Consider the following 19,174-nt stretch of genomic DNA (forward strand, 5'->3'; position numbering starts at 1 on the left):
TTTTTCCAAGGCCCTCCACAAAGAGGGAGCTTGAAAAACATTTTGAATAAATTCTGATCAGATGTGAAACGCTTAATAAAATGTTTTTTCAGACACCTTGGGAACATTTTCTACTTTCTGTAAACAAAGCAAAAAAACCCTTATGTGTGTGTGTGCTTGTAATAAAGTCTCAAAAATATACCCCACACTATTAAACAGTGGACATTTCTCGACAGAGGGATTTAGAGTAATTGAAAAGGAAGAGATAAGTTCTTTTAAAATATTTTATTCTGTTTGAGCTTTAACAGCAATGTATTTCTCTCTCTCTCTCTCTCTCTCTCTCTCTCTCTCTCTCTCAGACAAATTATCTGGAGTGTGAAGATGATTTATAACTAAATCAGAGAGTATTTTCTAAAACCCTTAATATTTTTAAATTGCGATATAATTAACATACAATTCACCATTTTAAGATGATTTACAATTTAGTGGTTTTTAGTATATTCACAAGGTTGTACCACCATCACCACTATCTAATTCCAGAACATTTTTAACCCCAGAAGAAACCCCATGTCTATTAGCTGTCACTTCCTGAGCTCCTTCCCCCAATCCCTGGCAACTACTTATCTATCTTTATGGATTTGCCTATTCTGGACATTTCATATAAATGGAATCATATATGTGGCCTTTTATGTCTGGCTTCTTTCACTTAATATAGTGTTTTTCAAGGTTTATCCATGTTGTACTACATGTCAGGCTGAATAATATTCCATTGTATGGATATACCACATTTTGTTTATCCATTTGTCCATTAAAAGACATCTGTGTTGTTTCTACCTTTTGGTTACTGTGAATAGCACTGCTATAAACATTCATGTACAGTATTCGTATGAACATATGAAAATCTTAAAGTCTCTTGGGTATACGCTTAGGAGTGGAAGCATGTATTATATTCTAACTAAAAAAACACCACCACATTTTTCAGATCACTTTGTCTTTTCTGGCAGAGTTATTAGCCCTTTATATTAAGCATCAGTACATGAGCACCATGCAACACACTAAAAGAGTGACTACTTTAGAGTCTTTTTTTTTTAAAAAAAAAACTCTTTATTGTTTAAAGTATTACATAGGTCCTCCTTCCCCCCCATTAACCTCTTCTAGCCTGTTCTACTTCTTCTGAATCTTAATAAACCATCACTAATATCAAGACTCAGCAATGGGAGAGACTACGCAGGTGCACTCAAAGGAGACAAGAAAGCAGAAAGCAGTTTAAAACACAGGCTAGCTTAAACTTGAAAATGCTCCTAGCTTTTGATGCTATAATTCGCTTGTACCATAAGAGAATAATCTGAAATGTGAACAGACTTGTTCACAAAAATGTTCATTGTGGCCTTATTTATAAAAGTGAAAAGCACCTAAGGGATAATTAGGGAAATTATGGACCATCTCTACAGCAAAATATTGCATAGTGATTGAGAAAACATTTAAGATATAACACGAGGAAAAGTAGGATATAAAATTATACTTACATACCACATATAAAAATTAACTTAAAATGGATTGAGATTTAAATGAAAGGAGCTAAAACTAAAAAACTCTTAGAAGGAAGCATAAGTAAATGTTTATGACCTTGGATTCCTAGAAGAAAACATAGGCAGTAAACTCTCTGACATCAGTTTTTAGCCACTATGAAAAACAGTAAGGAGCTTCTTCAAAAAAATAAAAAATAGAACTACCATATGACCCAGCAATTCCACTTATGGGTATCTATCCAAAGAAAATAAAGCCCTATTTCAAAAAGATATATGCATCCTTATGTTCACTGCAGGATTATACACAACTAGAGGCCTGGTGCACGAAATTAATGCACTGGGGGCAGTGGGTCCCCTCAGCCCAGCCTGTGACCTCTCGCAGTCCAGGACCCCTCGCTCCTTACTGCTTGGCTTGCTGCTCCTTAGTGCTGCCGTGGAGGCGGGAGAGGCTCCTGCCACCACTGCTGAGCTCGCCAGCTGTGAGCCCAGCTTCTGGCTGAGCAGCACTCCCCCTGTGGGAGTGCACTGACCACCAGGGGGCAGCTCCTGCGTTAGTGTCTGCCTCCTGGTGGTCAGTGTGCATCATAGCGACCTGTCGTTCTGGTCGTTCCGCCATAACGGTCGCTTAGGCTTTTATTATATAGATAGTAAAGATATGGAAGCAAGTTAAGTACTCAATAATAGATAAATGGATAAAGAAGATGTAGTACATATATACAATGAAATATTCCCCAGCCATAAAAGAGAATGAAATCTTGCCACTTGTAGCAATATGGATAGACTTAGAGGGTATTATGCTACATGAAATAAGTCAGACAGAGAAGGACAAATACTGTATGATCTTCCTTACATGTGGAATCTAAATAATAAAACAAATCAGAGCAGGAACAGATGCATAGAAAGAACAAGCTGATGGTTGTCAGAGGAAAAGGAAGTGGAGAGGAGGGTGAAAAAGGGAAAGGAAAATAAGAGGTACAAACTTCCAGCTGTAAAATCAACAAGTTATGTGGAATGTAATGTATAGTATAGGGAATATAGTTAATAATATAATAATAACCTTGTATGGTGTCAGGTGGCTACTAGACTTATTGTGATCACTTTATATTTTAATTAAAAGAGATAGAGGGAGACATAAACAGATGGAAGAACATACCGTGTTCATGGATTGGTAGAATCAACATCATCAAAATGTCCATACTACCCAAAGCAATCTATAGATTCAATGCAATCCCTATTAAATTACCAATGGCATATTTCAGAGATCTAGAACAAATGTTCCAAAAATTCATCTGGAATAAAAAAAGACCTTGAATAGCTGCAGCAATCCTGAGAAAGAAGAACAAAGTAGGTGGGATCTCAATACCAGATATCAAACTGTATTACAAAGCCACTGTTCTTAAAACAGCTTGGTACTGGCACAAGAATAGACATATAGATCAATGGAATAGAATAGAGAACCCAGAAATTGACCCAAAGCACTATGCCCAATTAATATTCGACAAAGGAGGCAAGAGCATACAATGGAGTCAAGACAGTCTCTTCAATAAATGGTGTTGGGAAAATTGGACAGATACACGCAAAAAGATGAAACTAGACCACCAACTCACACCATACACAAAAATAAACTCAAAATGGATAAAAGACTTAAACGTAAGACAGGAAACCATAAAAATACTAGAGGAATCCACAGGCAGCGAAATCGCAAACATGCCGAAGGAATTTCTTCTCTGATAATACTCCTAGGGCAATGGAAACTAAAGAGAAAATAAACAAATGGGACTACATCAAAATAAAAAGCTTTTGCACAGCAAAGGAAACCATCAACAAAACAACAAGAAGACCCACTGCATGGGAGAACATATTTGCCAATGATATCACCGATAAGGGTTTAATCTCCAACATTTACAGGAAACTCATGAAACTTAACAATAGGAAGATAAACAATCCAATCAAAAAATGGGCAACGGTCCTAGATTTTCTAAAGAGGACATACAGAAGACCGAAAGACATGAAAACATGCTCAAAGTCACTAATTATACGAGAGATGCAAATCAAAACGACAATGCGGTATCATCTCACACCTGTCAGAATGGCTATCATCAACAAATCAACAAACAACAAGTGTTGGAGAGGATGTGGAGAAAAAGGAACCCTTCTGCACTGCTGGTGGGAATGCAGACTGGTGCAGCCACTGTGGAGAACAGTATGGAGTTTCCTCAAAAAACTAAAAATGGAACTCCCATTTGACCCAGTGATCCCACTTCTAGGAATATATCCCAAGAAGCCAGAAACACCAATCAGAAAGGATATAGGCACCCCTATGTTCATAGCAGCACAATTCACCATAGCTAAGACTTGGAAACAGCCTAAGTGCCCATCAGCAGATGAGTGGATTAAAAAACTGTGGTACATGTACACAATGGAATACTATGCTGCGGTAAAAAAAAAAAAAAAAAAGGAACTCTTGCCTTTTGCAACAGCATGGATGGAACTGCAGAGCATTATGCTAAGTGAAATAAGCCATTCAGAGAAAGATAAATACCACATGATCTCACTCATTTGTGGAATATAGAGAACAACATAGACTGATGAACAGGGTCAGATCCAAAGACAGAGAAACAGCAATTAGACTAATAATCCCCAGAGGGAAAGTAGGGGAGGGTGGGGGTAAGGGGAAGAGATCAACCAAAGGACTTGTATGCATGCATATAAGCCAAACCAATGGACATGGACAACAGGGGGATGAGAGCATGAGTGGGGGGCGGGGGGGAGGATGGGGGTTAATGGGGGGGATGATGACACATTTGTAATTCCTTAACTAACAAAGAATTTAAAGATAAAAATAAATAAATAAATAAAATGCTGCCCCCCCCCCCAAATGTTTATAACCTTGGATATGACACCAAAATTCAAATAACAAAAAGGAAAAATAAGGCCGTAGCTAGTTTGGCTCAGTGACTAGAACACTGACCTATGAATGAAGGGTCCTGGGTTCGATTCTGGTCAAGGGCACATGCTTGGGTTGCGGGCTTGATCCCCAGTGGGGGGTGTGCAGGAGGCAGCCAATCAATGTTTCTCTCTCATCATTGATGTTTCTAACCCTATCTCCCTTCCTCTCTGAAATCAATAAAAAAATATTTTTTTCTTTTAAAAAAAATAGGTAATTTGGACCATCAAAATTGAAAACTTTTGTACATCAAACAACACTACCAAAAAAAAAAACAAACCCACAGAATGGGAGAAAATATTTGCAAATCATATACCAGATACATGATGAAATATATGAAGAATACATCAAATATATCTAGAATATATTAAAAAACTCCTAAAACTCAATAATAAAAAACAATTTAAAAATGGGCAAAAATCTTACAACAGACACTTCTCTATAAAATATATACAAATGGCCAATAAGCACATGAAAAAAATGTTCAATATCATTAGTTATTAAGAAAATGCAAATCAAAACCACACTGAGATATTACTTTACACCATGAGGATAACTGTAATTAAAAAACAAACAAAACAGCAAACAGCAAATACTGGCGAGGATGTGGAAAAATCAAAACTCTCCTACATTGGTGGTGGGAATGCAAAATGGTGCAGCTGCTGTGGAAAACAATTTGGCAGTTCCTCAGAAGTTAAACACAGAGTTACCATGTAACCCAGCAATTCCACTCTCAGATATATTTCCGAGAGAACTGAAAACATATGTTCACACAAGTGCTAGTATACAAATCACAAATGTTCATAGCATTATAATAGCCAACAAGTAGAAACAACTCAAATGTCCATTAGCTGGCAAATGGCTAAACAAAATGTATATCCATATAATGGAATGTTATTCAGCCATAAAAAAGACTGAAGCACTGATATGTGCTACACAATGGATGAACCTTAAAAATACTATGCTAAGTGGAGGAAGCCAGGCACAGAGACCACAATTATGATTCCATTTATATGAAATGTCCAGAATAGACAAACCCATAAAGATGGAAAATAGTAGTTGGCTGAAGTTGGGGGGAAGGAGGAAATTGGAAGTGATTGCTTGGGGTGGGGTGTGTTCTTTTGGGGGCAATGAAAATGTCCTGGAATTGGATAGTTGGAATCGTGGCAAAATATTGTGAATATGCTAAAAAAAAAAAAAAAAAAAAGGAATTGTATACTTTTAATGGTGAGATTTATATGAAATTTTGTTATGTGAATTATATTCAATCCTATATAATAAAGAGGTAATATGCAAATTGACCATCACTCCAATACACAAGATGGCTGGCAGGGGAGGGCAGTTGTGGGGACCAGGCCTGCAGGGGAGGGCAGTTGGGGGAGACCAGGCCAGCAGAGGAGGGCAGTTGGGGGGGACCAGCCCGACAGGGAGGGCATTTGGGAGAGACAAGGCCTGCAGAGGAGGGCAGTTGGGGGGACCAGGCCTGCAGGGGAGGGAAGTTGGGGGGAACCAGGCCAGCAGGGGAGGGCAGTTAGAGGCAACCAGGCTGGCAAGGGAGGGCAGTTAGGGGTGACTGGGCCAGCAGAGTATGGCAGTTGGCGGTGACCAGGTGTGAAAGGGAGGGCAGTTAGGAGCACTTGGGCTGGCAGGAGAGGGCAGTTAGGGGTGACCTGTGGAGAGCAGTTACAGTATTTGGATAGGTTCAAGCCTCAGACTAATGAGAGGGCACAGTCCTCTCATGGCCAAATGCAAGTCCCAGCTTGGAGGGCAGAGCCCTCCCAGCACAATTATAGCCAACAGCTATAGTTGTAAGCTTGAACCTATGGTCCGAACACATGGCCCAACGTGTCTGAGTGATGTGGGCTTGATAGAGTTCAGGTGCATGTAATTGAGTAGGATCAAAACCCACAGAATGTTATAAACATCTTGACCATGCCCTTTCTTTGTCTCGTGGAATCTGGCTATAAAATAAAGACATGGCTTGTGGGCGCTGGCACTGTCTCTCCATCTGGGAGCAGTGTCCCACCCAGACCCAGCTTTTATTCTCTTGTCTATCTTTTCTCCATCCTTCACCACCCCCTCTCGGTCACTGAACCTGGCTGAGCTAGCGTGGCACATAAGGCGCCCTGGGGCTGAGTATGCCATGGCCGGGCCGGCTCGTCACAGTGACCAGGCTGGCAAGGGAGGGAAGGTAGGGGCAACCAGGCCTGCAAGGGAGGACAGTTAGGGGCGACCAGGCCTGCAGGGGAGGACAGTTAGGGGTGACCAAGCCAGCAGGGGAGAGAAGTTAGGAGTGATCAGGCCTGCAGGGGAGGGCAGTTAGGGGCAATCGGGCTGGCAGAGGAGCAGTTAGGCGTCGATCAGGCTGGCAGGGGAGTGGTTAGGGGATGATCAGGCTGGCAGGCAGAAGTGGTTAGGGGCAATCAGGCAGGCAGGCAGGCGAGCAATTGGGAGCCAGCAGTCCTAGATTGTGAGAGGGATGTCCGACCAGGATCGGGCCTAAACAGGCAGTTGGACATCTCTCGAGGGGTGTCAGATTGTAGAGGGTGTAGGCTGGGCTGAGGGACATACACATACCCCGTGCACGAATTTTGTGCACCGGGCCTCTAGTTTTAAAAATAAAATAAGCAGAGAGAAAAATGTATTTAAAAAGTGCAATTTCAATTGTGTAAAATGTATAGAATGACCACACCCAAACTCTCATCTGGTTGATGGGAAAAGAAATGACATGTTGTCTGCCTTTTCATTCTTGCCTATAATTTCCAAATGTTCTCTCTTGACCAGGTGGTACTTTCTTCTCAGAAACAAACAGAAGTTAATTCCCCACTAGGATGTGATTCGCATGAAGAAAGGTATTCCTTTAGCAGCAAATGAAGCATTTATAAATGTTTTTGAAACACTAAAGGGAGCTCCCTGGATAAGGGAACGCTATTTGCTCTTAGGCAGAACTGCTGAGCCCCTGCCCCCTCCTCCTCTCACACATGCTCCCTAATGCAGGTGTTCAGTTGTTGGAAGACTGAGCTAGAGGCTAAGTCACTCTGTGTGGGTTTTTTTATAAGTAGCGAACCTTTTGCAAATACTCTTATGCTCAAACAGCATGGTCAAAAATTACACCTACAGCTTCTATATTTATAATGTAATTTTTAAAACTGGGCAAATATAAATGTATATTAAAATGACCCCTATAAGCCAAAGGACAATTCTATTTAGAAAGGCAGCTTATGCAACAGCCAAGAAAAGGAGAAACACAGCTGCATTAAGTGGGAAAATTTTTAATTTAATTTTTTTTCCAAATTCAGTGTGCCAATGGTAACAACCCAATCTACTCTGCTTTTATGGAGGCTAAATATAAGGTTTATCTTGAATCTAATCATCAAGTCACTAATTATCATCAAGTCCCTAATAATCATCAAGTCACTAGTTAATTCACACCTAGACATTTGCTTTTAATTTCAAGGCTGTTACAGACTATTCTGTATCCCTCCTCAAGGGTCAGGAGTTGAGGCAATTAGCAAAAAACAGTGGCAGCTCCCTTCTTCCAGTAACAGTGACAGCACAGGACATTATACTAGTAAACTTGTTAGGGCTAGAACAACAAAAACAAAACAAGCCCTGTCCTTAAGGTTTTTTCAGTCTGCATTTCTATCAGATGTCAAAGTCACATCTGTCCAAAAAGAGCAAAAGATGCATTATCACACTCATCTTAGAAGGCGCTCCTCTGTGGCAGATCTTTCCAAGTGAACTCCTCACCCCTCAAACTCATCCTCATTGTTTCACTGTCAATCAATCAAGGATGGAGCGGGGTGGGCTTGGGAGCATCTCTGGTCAACTGGCTCCTTGGCTGACTTCTTACCTCCTCCATAACTTTCCAAGGAATTCACTAACATTCTATGATATTTGGCATATTAAAGGGTATCAAGATGTACTTTGGTTCATTTTGTGGTTTATTCTGATACCCTGAAATAAAATGATGGCCACAAAAGATTTTTCATACAAAAATTAACGAACAAAAAACCCCACACATATATCCCGGGAGCAAGGCAGCACAGGGAGGAGGTAAAGAGACCAGGAAAGGCAGGTCTTCAGGTGGGGTGCCCACCAGCTAGACTAGGAGTCAGGCCCCTAGGCTCAGCCCAGGCTGGGCTCCTTCCAGCACTGTCTGTTGGGAGCATGGTCAGTGGCCCTGACTAATCCACCAGGGCCTCTGCTACAGGTGAGGTGTCCCCCTACTTGGCCCATGGCAAGGTGATGGCAGGACCAAGCTCAAAGTGAACATGACCTACAGCAAGAAGCACTACCTTCACATCTTCCCACGGCAGGCTGCGGTGAGCTGATTTTCCAAGACCTGGCCTGCCTTGCTGAAGAGCCCATAGGAGTTCTGTTGCCTTTCTAGAAACTAATATTTAAGGGAAAATCCTTGTAAGCTATGGAGCAGTCATTGTCAGGCCCTGGAATGCAGAATAACAACTAGAACAGAGATGATCAAGGGGAAGAGTTTGATTTAAAGAAGTTGAAGGATTTGGAGAAGTCTGTGGAGAAGCTAACCAACTGAGGGGTGAATAAAGAGCTCATAGTTGAGCAGGATTTTCTGGCCAAGGATTTGTAACCTGAAACTCTCTGTAAACTTGATAGGAGGGAAAACAACTGAACAACGAGGGGAATTTGTAAATCTATTATGCCAGAAAATTTCAAAAACAGAAGACCAACAAGGAAGAGATGGGTGAAAAAGATTCAAGTGCTCCTAGCTGACCCGGCCCCCCGCCACAGAGCACAGCACTTGCCAGGACACGGAAGGCTGCAGTTCGGGACCTTGGCCCTGGCAGAGTGGGTGAATGTGGAGAGAGGCCCTCTCCTCCCTCCACAGGTTAACAGTCAGCCAACTGCCACTTCGACATCCCTATACTGGTTTTCTACAAAAAAGCACTGTCTTCACAAACTTGCATACAGCTCCTGCCAGCTTCTCATGGTCTCTGTGTGTTTACTCTGTTCCGTATCCTCACCTTGTTTAGAGGGGCTTTTTCTGCCCACGTCACGCTGGCTCTTTCGACCTTTGGAATGTTTCCTAGCACAAGCGAGGCCTGAAATGTCCTGGGAGCACCCCAAGCTTACAGGCTATCCTGGTCATCTGATACAACAGGGCCATTTGTTCCTCTGTAACCCTGTAGCTCCCTAAATGTAAAAGCAAAATCACTAGAAAGTAAAGTCTAGCCAAAGAAGGGGAAGAATAGCTGAAAACAGGTATCTGGCTCTAATGTTTTCAAGCATCCTTTGTTGGGACCTATTTCCTATGCAGTTAGCTAAATTACCTTATGCTCTACCAACCCCATCCAGTTGGAACCTGGGAGCTCAGGAGACACTCCCAGCTGGGACCTGTGCCCAATGATTAAACTTCTTTGCCCCCAAACAGATCTCCATAGGGCTGAGCCCAGAGCTGCAGGAGTCTCTGCTTGAAACCAAGCCAGAAGCATGGCTTGGGGAGGGCAGGGAGGAGAGCAAACATGAGGACATCAAGGTGGTGTAGAAGTCAACCACCTACTTCTCAGGAGAGAGACAGGTTTCTTTCAATGTCATTGCTGTTACCCATTTCCTTCTGTGACTTGCATTTTCTTTAAGGGCATTTTCATGTGTTTTGTGGCCTATTTTTTCCATGAGACTACAATTGCCTGGGGCGGGGCGGGCTATAAGGAGTCAATGGAAGAAAAAAGGGGACATATGTAATACTTTCAACAATAAAGATTTTTTAAATAAACAAAAAGAAATCAATTTTGAACGTGAGTTAACAATCAGAGAAGTGTGTATATATGTGTATATTACATACATATTTCTATTCTTAAGTATGGAAAGAATGCTTTGTGGTTCAGTTGTATCTTATTTTAATAAAGTCATAAGTGGCACTGAATAGGTAGAGTCTTATGGTCTTGCCTTAAAACTGAGAGCTGCTGCCTCCACTCTTTAAGCCCAGTGCCTTGAGGGACTAACCCCTGATGCACCTACTCTGAGGCAGGTCTTGGGGGTTGCGGGGAACAGAGGGAATCCCATTGAAGTCCCAGAATTTTAGGACTGGAAGGGTGGGGGCTACAGAAGATAGTAGAGGGGTAAACAAGTGAATGGGATTCCAGGCCCAATCTCTGCTCTTACTCTCCTTCTTCAAATACAGTAGCTCAGTTTTTCTGTATTTATATATACCGTAAGCTATGTGGTCTCAGGTAAGTTTCAAATGAGTATAGCACCTACCTCCTATAGTTGATGAAGTAAAGTGAGCGACTTTAGGAAAATACACCTAGAACAGTGTGGGACACACAGTGGATGTTCAAAATAAGTTAGCTATTATTCTGTGTGGATTCCACATTAGAGTTTGTTAGAGAAAAAGTTTGGAAGTCTGTTTTGGACCATTTCCCTCATTTAAAAAAACCTGAAAAATAACTTTCTTAAAGTATGTAAATGCAAAAAATATGTTTTAAAAATATGTAAATCCATTTGTATAAGAAAAATTCAAGCAAAATACCAGAGTAGAACGAAAAAAAATTCTTTGCTTCTCCACCTACTCTCACTCCAACTTCCTTCCCCAGAGACATCCACTGTTATCATTTCCAGACCTTTTTCTTACACCCTTACATACATAAACATGTTTTTTGTTTTTTACATAAATGGCATTATACCATATGCATTGGCCTGCAAACTTACATTTTTCACTTAGCCATAACTGAGAAGTGTCTTTTTTTCCTGTGACAGCACATCTAGATCTATCTCCCATTCTACCACTTTTTAACTGCTGTACACTACTCCACAGGACAGGTAGGGCAGAGATGAGAGCCATTCTTTATTTAACCATTCTTTAAGGATAAACATTACAAAAATCTCCATTATATTTTTGTTGGTTTGTTGTTGTTTTTTGCTTTTAAGGCCGCAGTTCACCTTTTTCTTAGTATGGATTTTTCTTTATAGACTTCACAGCTAGATGTGAAATTGTTGCCTCATAGTGCATGCATATTTAAATTTTCTTTTCTTTTTAGAGGAAGGGAGAGGGAGAGAGAGAGAGAAACATCAATGATGAAAGAGAATCATTGATTGGCTGCCTCCTGCACACCCCACCCTGGGGATTAAGCCCACAATCCAGGCATATGCCCTGACTGGGACTCGAACCATGATCACCTGGTTCATAGGTCAACACTCAACCACTGAGCCACTCCAGCTGGGCATGCACATTTAAGTTTTTTGGATACATAATGAAAATTTGCTCTCTAAAAAGGTGGTATCAATTTGTATACTAGTACTAACATCCTTTCTTGTTATTCTTATATTTTTTGCCAACCTGAAGTATGGAAATTAATATCTTGTATTCTTTCACATATTAGCCAACTGTTATTTCTTCAATGAATTTCTGCTTGACTCTGTACTCCTTTTTCTTGGGTTATCTTTTTCATATTAACTTGTAAGAATTCTTTATGTATGCTGGATATTAATCATTTGTCTTATATAGCTTAAACTGTTTTTTTCCTAGTTTGTGGTGTGTCCCTTAATTATGTTTGTGGTCTCTTTTTCCACACAGAATTTCACTCTTTTTATGTTGTCAAATGTTTCAGTCCTTTTCTTTATGGCTTCTGGGTTTTATGTCTTGTTTAGTCCCCCTAGTACACCGTTATTAAAAAAAAGTCTATTCTTTTCAATTAACTGAGAAGGCAGTACAATGAGTTACAGCAGAGTCAAAACTGGACCACAAGTCTCTCTTGGTTGCTGATCCAAGGATTTTCCTACCCAATCACATCGCTTCTCTGTTGTTAACAGCAGTTTCGAGTGTGTGTGTTTTTTTAAATCCAGTTTTAAAGGAAACTCAAGAGCAATAACTCTCTCAACTTTGATTTCTTACTCCCTCCCTTCTCATTCCTGTCTGCCTGCACAAGGTCTGTGTGCTCTTTGCATGACTAGGAGCAGAGATGAGTCAGCCATGATTCCTGCACTCAGGGAGCTCAAGTCTCTGGGTGTGTAATGTTGTAAACAAGAACTACCATAAAACATAATAATTTTGTTTCCCCATGGATGGGAAATCTGAAGAAAGTATATTATGTGTGAGCAGAGAACCTGGGTTCCCAAAAAAGAGGTTTTCAGAGAGACACTTTGGGCCTGGTCTTTGCTTACATGGAGAGTAAGTGATTTGAACCACCATAGTCCAGCTTTCCAGGCGAGGACAGCCCTCTGGCCTGTGTCCTTTGTGTTTCATCTTTTGGAATCTCTCTGACATGCAAGTCTGTACATGTGGCTTTGAAGTTTATAGAGACACCTTGACCTGGTTTGCTCACCAGAGACATTAAGAAGCCAAGCCTTGTAGTAAAAACATATCCTAATTATAATAAAATTCAATAGTTAATAAAGTAATAAGGTATTTGTGACTAATTAAGTGAGGTCTCTGTGACTCACAAAATTGTATCTGTAAAATGGGCCCATGCTTAGATAAAATGATAGGCCATTCTAAAAACATGGACTACTGTATAAGGGACAAACGAACCACCATACCATGAAAGACTGGAATAAAGCCCAGCCACCCAACCTACGGGTTTCATGCTCCAACCTTCCTCAGGGAGTTCTTACCAGGGCACCATCTGTCAGAGTGCAGCCAGAGAAGCGTTTCGCAAGAAATCCCTCAAAGTTAGTTGTTCTCTGAATAGCAAAAAGAAGCAATTTCACTTCAATTTCCTTAGCTCTGGTCCGCATAATCTTGGCAAGTTCTGTCCTTCAAAATAAAGAGATAAGAATATTGTCAAACAAATGGATCATTCGAGATAAGACAAAGTAAATGCTTTTTAAATATTTTTTAATTTTTAAAAAATTTATTGATTTGGGAGAGAGAGAGAGAGAGAAAGAGAGATTGATTTGTTTTTCGACTTAGTTATACATTCACTGGTTGCTTCCTGTATGTGCCCTGCCTGGGGATAGAACATGTAACCTTGGAGTATGGAGACAATCCCCTAACCAACTGAGCTATCCATCCAGGGCACAAAGTAAATGGTTTTAGCTTATATGTATACATTTATTAAAGTAGGTGGTCATTTCAAATCCTGAGATCTGTTAGCAACTCAGTTTAATGCCTGGGAAATAGAAATACATATCTATCTTCTATCTACATAAAAGACTAATATGCAAAGTGTCCCCTTGAGAGTTCAACCGGGAGACCAGGAGTCCATCGCTCGCTATGACGTGCACTGACCACCAGGGCATGGTGTGGAATGAAGGAAGGCCCCAGCCAGCAGCAGGCAGCCAGGGAAGGGAGGCCCTGGCCGGCAGCCTGAAGGCCCCAATCAGCTCTGATCACTGGCCAGGCATAGGAACCATACCCATGCATGATTTTCGTGCACTGGGCCTCTAGTTCTAAATAAGAATTTTAAGGTGAAATTATCCACCAGTCAAAAAAAAAAAATCAAGGATTATGGACACCAATTTGTTTACATTGTTACTACTATTTTTAAACATTTAAACCTTTCAATAGTTTGTTAATTATATATATGAAACAGTATTTTATAAAAAATGCATATTTTCTATGTAATTTCACAAGTCATTAATTACTGAATTACATAGCCCTCCATCTTCCAAAGAAATAACCTTCTCCTTGAACAGAGAGCAATAACCCTGGAAACACAGGTGAGAGACCAGACCCTCCATGTGAAAAGTGACACGTATGTGTTTAGGTGGTTCCTGCCTGTCTATGTGCCTCTCATGTGCTCTGTTTCAGAATGTAAGTTGTCCGGGAGCAGTGACATAAGAGTTCTGAACTGAGCTATGATCATCACCCCCCCACAAATAAATGATAAAATCAAACAAGGTTTATCTGAGAATGATCTGAGAATTATCTGTAGGATTTTGAAACAGTGAAAGCTTAGTAGAAACACTGCCAGTAGCTGACACAATGGCAGGTTTGGTGTAGCATACACTTCCAGTCTCCTGCAGACTTCATTTTTCAGAGTTAGCTTGCAAGTCACTGAATTACCTACCAGTTTCTCGAAGAATTCATCTTTCTTTGCTAATCAGGGCTTAGGAAGTGACAACCACAACTGACCCTGACTCAATACTAAATCTATTATAGCAAATGTGTTTCTTAAAACAACAGCCACAAAGAATGTACAACATGAAGAGTAAACCCTAATGTAAACTATGGAGTCAGGGTGATAATAGTGTGTCAGTGTAAGTTCATTGATTGCAACTAGTGCACCACTCTGGTGAGGGAATGTTGACAATGACGGAGGCAATATATGTGTGGGGCAAGGGTATACGGGAAATCTCTGTATCTTCCTGTCACTATTGCTGTGAACCTAAAATTGTTCTAAAAAAGAAATTCTATTAAAAAACCCAAACCACAAAACCAACAGCCAGTTTTCCTTAAAACATATCCCACACCACAATGTGCTTAAAGCTTGCAACTTAATTATAGTCTCTGTGATTTTAAGACAAATGACTATAATGAATTACTCTAAGGTGGCTGAGTTATGGTTAGATATAACAAATTTTTATTATCCTGGAATTAATGTAATTGTGAACTATTAAAAAGAAATACATAACTAATAAAACTCAGTTACCACCACTGCTATGGTACAGTTGCAAGTAAAAAATAAAATATTTTGACTCTAGCTCTAGCTTTATCACAGATATACTGATCAAACCTTCTTGAATATAAAGGGCTATATGGTCCTGGGTTACACTCATGGACACAGAAGACAGGTCTTTGAAATGCTTAGAACACTCAGATGCCAATATTATTAACTACCCGAAGACTATAAATACTGTAGAGTGGGAAATTTGTTCAACAAATAGTTCCTGATGGTTTACTATGTCACTGAAGTAGGTACTACTCCTGTCCCTGTGGAACTAGCTATCTATCAAGTTAGAAAAGCAAAATGATAATGGGTATATACAACTGCAAACTGATATATGTGATACAGACATAGAGGAAATGTGGGGCAATGAATCACTACAGGTAAATTTGTTTGATGAATCTTGAGTTGGTGAAGCCAAGAAGACAGGCTGTTCAGGCAAGGGTTAGGCCAAAGGAAGTCCTGGAAGCAGAGAGGGGGGCGATAATTGGATATGAGGGTGCCATCAATCATTTGGTAGGGTCAGGAAGTGATTCCAATCCACAAGACAACATGGATCCGCTAAAGACAGGAGGACTGATTTCAATTAACACCAAAACCAGCAGAGTGGGAATCTACCTTGTGACGTGGCAAAACTCTACTGCAATCCTCTCGGTCATGTACCACTCACGTGGAAACATTCGGCCGAATTTCTCCTCATAGTCCACAAGCTGGCGTTTTATCCAGGCATAGCGTCTGTCGATTTTGTCCAGCCAGGCAACCTTAGAAAATTAGGGAACAAAGTCCACCCCAGTATTAGACGTAGTATTGACAGTTTAAGGAAAGCAAAAACACAGAACCAAGAAAAACACAGCCAAACTCTACTTTTCATGGTTTTAAAGAATCTAGGCTATGTTTTTACTTGATCCAGAGATTTTTACCCTGAGGTCCATGAGTAGGCTTCAGAGGTCTATAAATTTTCTGAAACTGTATGCAAAGTTTTAGGCATAAGTGCCTTTTGCTGGAGAGAAGATCTGTAGCATTCATTAATTTCTCCAAAGGGCCAGTGACCCCAAAATGGTTAAGAACCACTGAACTATACAGTTAGCCCCTAGCATTCATGGTTCAACAACCAACTCTTTAAAACAGTAATAATAATAATAAAGTATAAATCAGGAGGCTTGAGAGCATTCAATTTTGAATACAATTCAAATGTCACATCTAATCTCATTTGGTCAATACTTACATCTTGGTTTTCTTGAAAAAGGACTAGATACTCTGACAGATGCTGTTTAATAAACTTTTTAATGATTTCTTGTTTGATTCGGGGGTCCAAAATATTAGCAATCAGACATGCATCTCGTAGGACATTGCTGGGTCCTCCTGGCCTCTGTTAAAACAAACATACACCAATTCAGAAGCCAGAAACCACCTTTGAATCTCCTGGCCTCTGACATCTGCTACTTCCCGCTCCTCTCTTGAAGTTCTTACTGCTCCCACTCCCCTGACTCATTCTTCTGCTGTGGATGGATATTTTAGCTACTTGTTCCTCGATGAAAGAATCATTAAGCTAGAGTGCAGTAGCCAATATAAAAGCTACTCTGTCAATCAGCAATGAGACATTTTGAAAAACATGGCCTGTAATGATCACAGGAAACTTTGCTTTCCCACACCAAAACTGAAACCGCCTATGGAAGAGCCCAGAAGGCAAGGTGACCCCAGTCTCACTCCACCTGTGCCACTTTCCCTGATTCCAACCTCAGAATCCTATTCTTTTTAGACCGTGTTTCAGAACTATGATGCACTTGCAACAAAATTATTATTGTAATATAAGTACTTTTATTAGCTTTCAAAAAATACATTTAATTACTGTTATTTTTTTAAGGAGGTAAGAAGGGAATGTCATGAAGTAATCTTTCATTACAGAGCAGTAGTTTGGTTATTCTGACAAAAAGAATGACATATTTTCTCTTACTAGTATTCGTTCACAAAAAGGATCTTTAAGAGTTAAATGGCCTCCATAAAAATGTTTCCCTGCTTCAGCTATGACATGGAGAGAGGTAAGATTCCTATTCTTAAGGTGCTATATTTCTGCCAAACAATACGGTGGCATTTAAAACCTAAAAGCAAGTTCCATCAGATTTGTTTACAGATACTCAACCACTCAGACATGTAGCTAAGGTAAAATATTGTACTATCAGCCCTTTGACCTAAAAAGAACAGTAGAAGGACATGGAGGGGCTGTATCTACACATCACAACGGGAAGACCTGTGTCATTTGGGAAGGCCTTTGCCATTACCACCGAAGGCAATTCAATCTCGATGCACCTTTCTTTATGGTGCCTCACTGCATGAACGTGGCTGGCTGCGTGGACCACAGTAAACAGAACACCTGGATCTACGCTTGGCTTGGCTAGGTAGCCATGCAGCTTTGGCATAGTTACTGAACCTCACCTGAAAAATAATGGACTTTAACGAGGTGAATAAGTAAGGTTCTTCCAAATCTTTGTGTTTTGTTTTATTTTTGTCAGTTCTGTCCAATTTACCCACCTGCACTGAAATTTATGTTTCATAAGTGTTACCTAAGCTGCCTCGGAGCCCAGTTGTTAAAATGCTGACTAGCCCCACACTGAGTGGCTGTTATGTCATCCTCTGCTCAACTCCTGCTTGTGGGTAAAAGCGTTTGATCTAATAGAGAAGCCATGGAAGTCAAACCCTGAGCTCATGGGTTCAGATTTTTTCATTTCAAAAGGACTTCATAGGTTACTTTGGATAATTAAATATATATATATATCGTGAGTTCCATTTGTGAAATAGAAGTAACAGCACAAGGTCTCTAAAAGAAGCAACAACCATTAAAAAGGCCAAAAGAAAACTAAAAAACCCACTGTTACCCAGTCAGAGAAAAGGGAAGCAAGTTGTTAAAGAAAACCATTTTAACTTCATCTGCCTGGTGGGATCTGGGAGAAAGAGATACTATAGGTCACAGTTACTTTCTTCTAAGTAACCAAGCTGGGCTTCATCCACATCTTTCAGAAACTTCCTGAAACTGGGATGAACAGCAGATCCGACACTAACAAGAGTCTAGTGCTTATAATCTGTGAATTCCTTACCATCTCTATTCACAGAATGGCTTTCCAATATCCCCTTCCCAGAGTTACATCAAATGAATCAGGATATACAGTCCTCAAAGGAACAAGCTTTACAAATAAAATGTGTGATTACCAAAAGACAGGCACAATATGGACAGATATTAAAATCAGGAGCAGGTTTCCTATAGAAAGTAGCAATCTACAAAGCTGGGGCAGCTACCCCCACCTACTTCTTAAGTTTCTTTTATGGAGCACACACAAAAATGATTAAGATATTTCCAGTTATTGAATTATAACACAAATTCAGAAAATGTTCCTTGGCTCAGTAAATAAAAATATATCTACCATCTCCGCCCACCATGGGCAGTGAGGAATGCTGCCTGCCCGGGTGTACTTTGGCTCATATCTGCATTGAACAATTCTTTCTCTTGAAACAGCTCAAATAATAGAGGAAGAATAAAAGCTTCTGAATGCCCTTCCCTCCCTGACACATGCAAGGCATTAAGATCATGTGTGCTACAGTTTAAAGGTAGAGCTAAAGGCAGTTCACCAAGCGCAATGCCAGCCAACTGAGGCAAAGTCTGTTACCTGAGAAGTGTAACCCATAGCTCACAAGCGCAATACTGCGGGCTACCCAGACACAACACAAACAGTATGCCACCAGCGAGAACGAAAGGGATTAATGCCAACGAACAGGCTTCTGGTCGTTAAAAACAAGTCTCCGAACTGTGTCGCTCCACGTTACGTAAGTCTGTGGACTGCCCTCCCAGTTGTCTTTTCAACAAACTGAAACCAATAAGTTATGTAACAATCCTAAAAAACGCTGCGGCTTGAAGATTAAAAAAAAAACAACACATGAGAAAAAAGGAATTTACTGGGCAGACAAGACATTAGGTTTGACACACATTAAATTAAACCAAAACAAATCCCCACGCCTCACGTTTTGATGCTGAAAGAACATAAATGAGGAATCAACATCGCTTTGGGATATTTGAAATCAAGAATGGTCTCATTGCCGAAGCCGGTTTGGCTCAATGGATAGAGCGTCAGCCTGCGGACTGAAGGGTC

General features: G+C 40.5%; 1 protein-coding gene across 1 annotated transcript in view; it reads right to left on the reverse strand.

Moving 5' to 3' along the window:
- Positions 1-19,174, reverse strand: part of VPS53 (VPS53 subunit of GARP complex) — a 150,873-nt gene that overhangs the window by 72,284 nt on the left and 59,415 nt on the right. Inside the window, exons 9-11 of the mRNA XM_081109366.1 lie at positions 16,261-16,404; positions 15,654-15,796; positions 13,042-13,183 (exon numbers count right to left, since the gene is read on the reverse strand). Of these exons, the coding sequence (XP_080965492.1) occupies positions 13,042-13,183; positions 15,654-15,796; positions 16,261-16,404 (429 nt within the window). The remainder of the gene's footprint in view (positions 1-13,041; positions 13,184-15,653; positions 15,797-16,260; positions 16,405-19,174) is intronic.

This window comes from Myotis nattereri (genome assembly GCF_964212035.1).
Source record: "Myotis nattereri genome assembly, chromosome: 16".
NCBI lineage: Eukaryota > Metazoa > Chordata > Mammalia > Chiroptera > Vespertilionidae > Myotis > Myotis nattereri.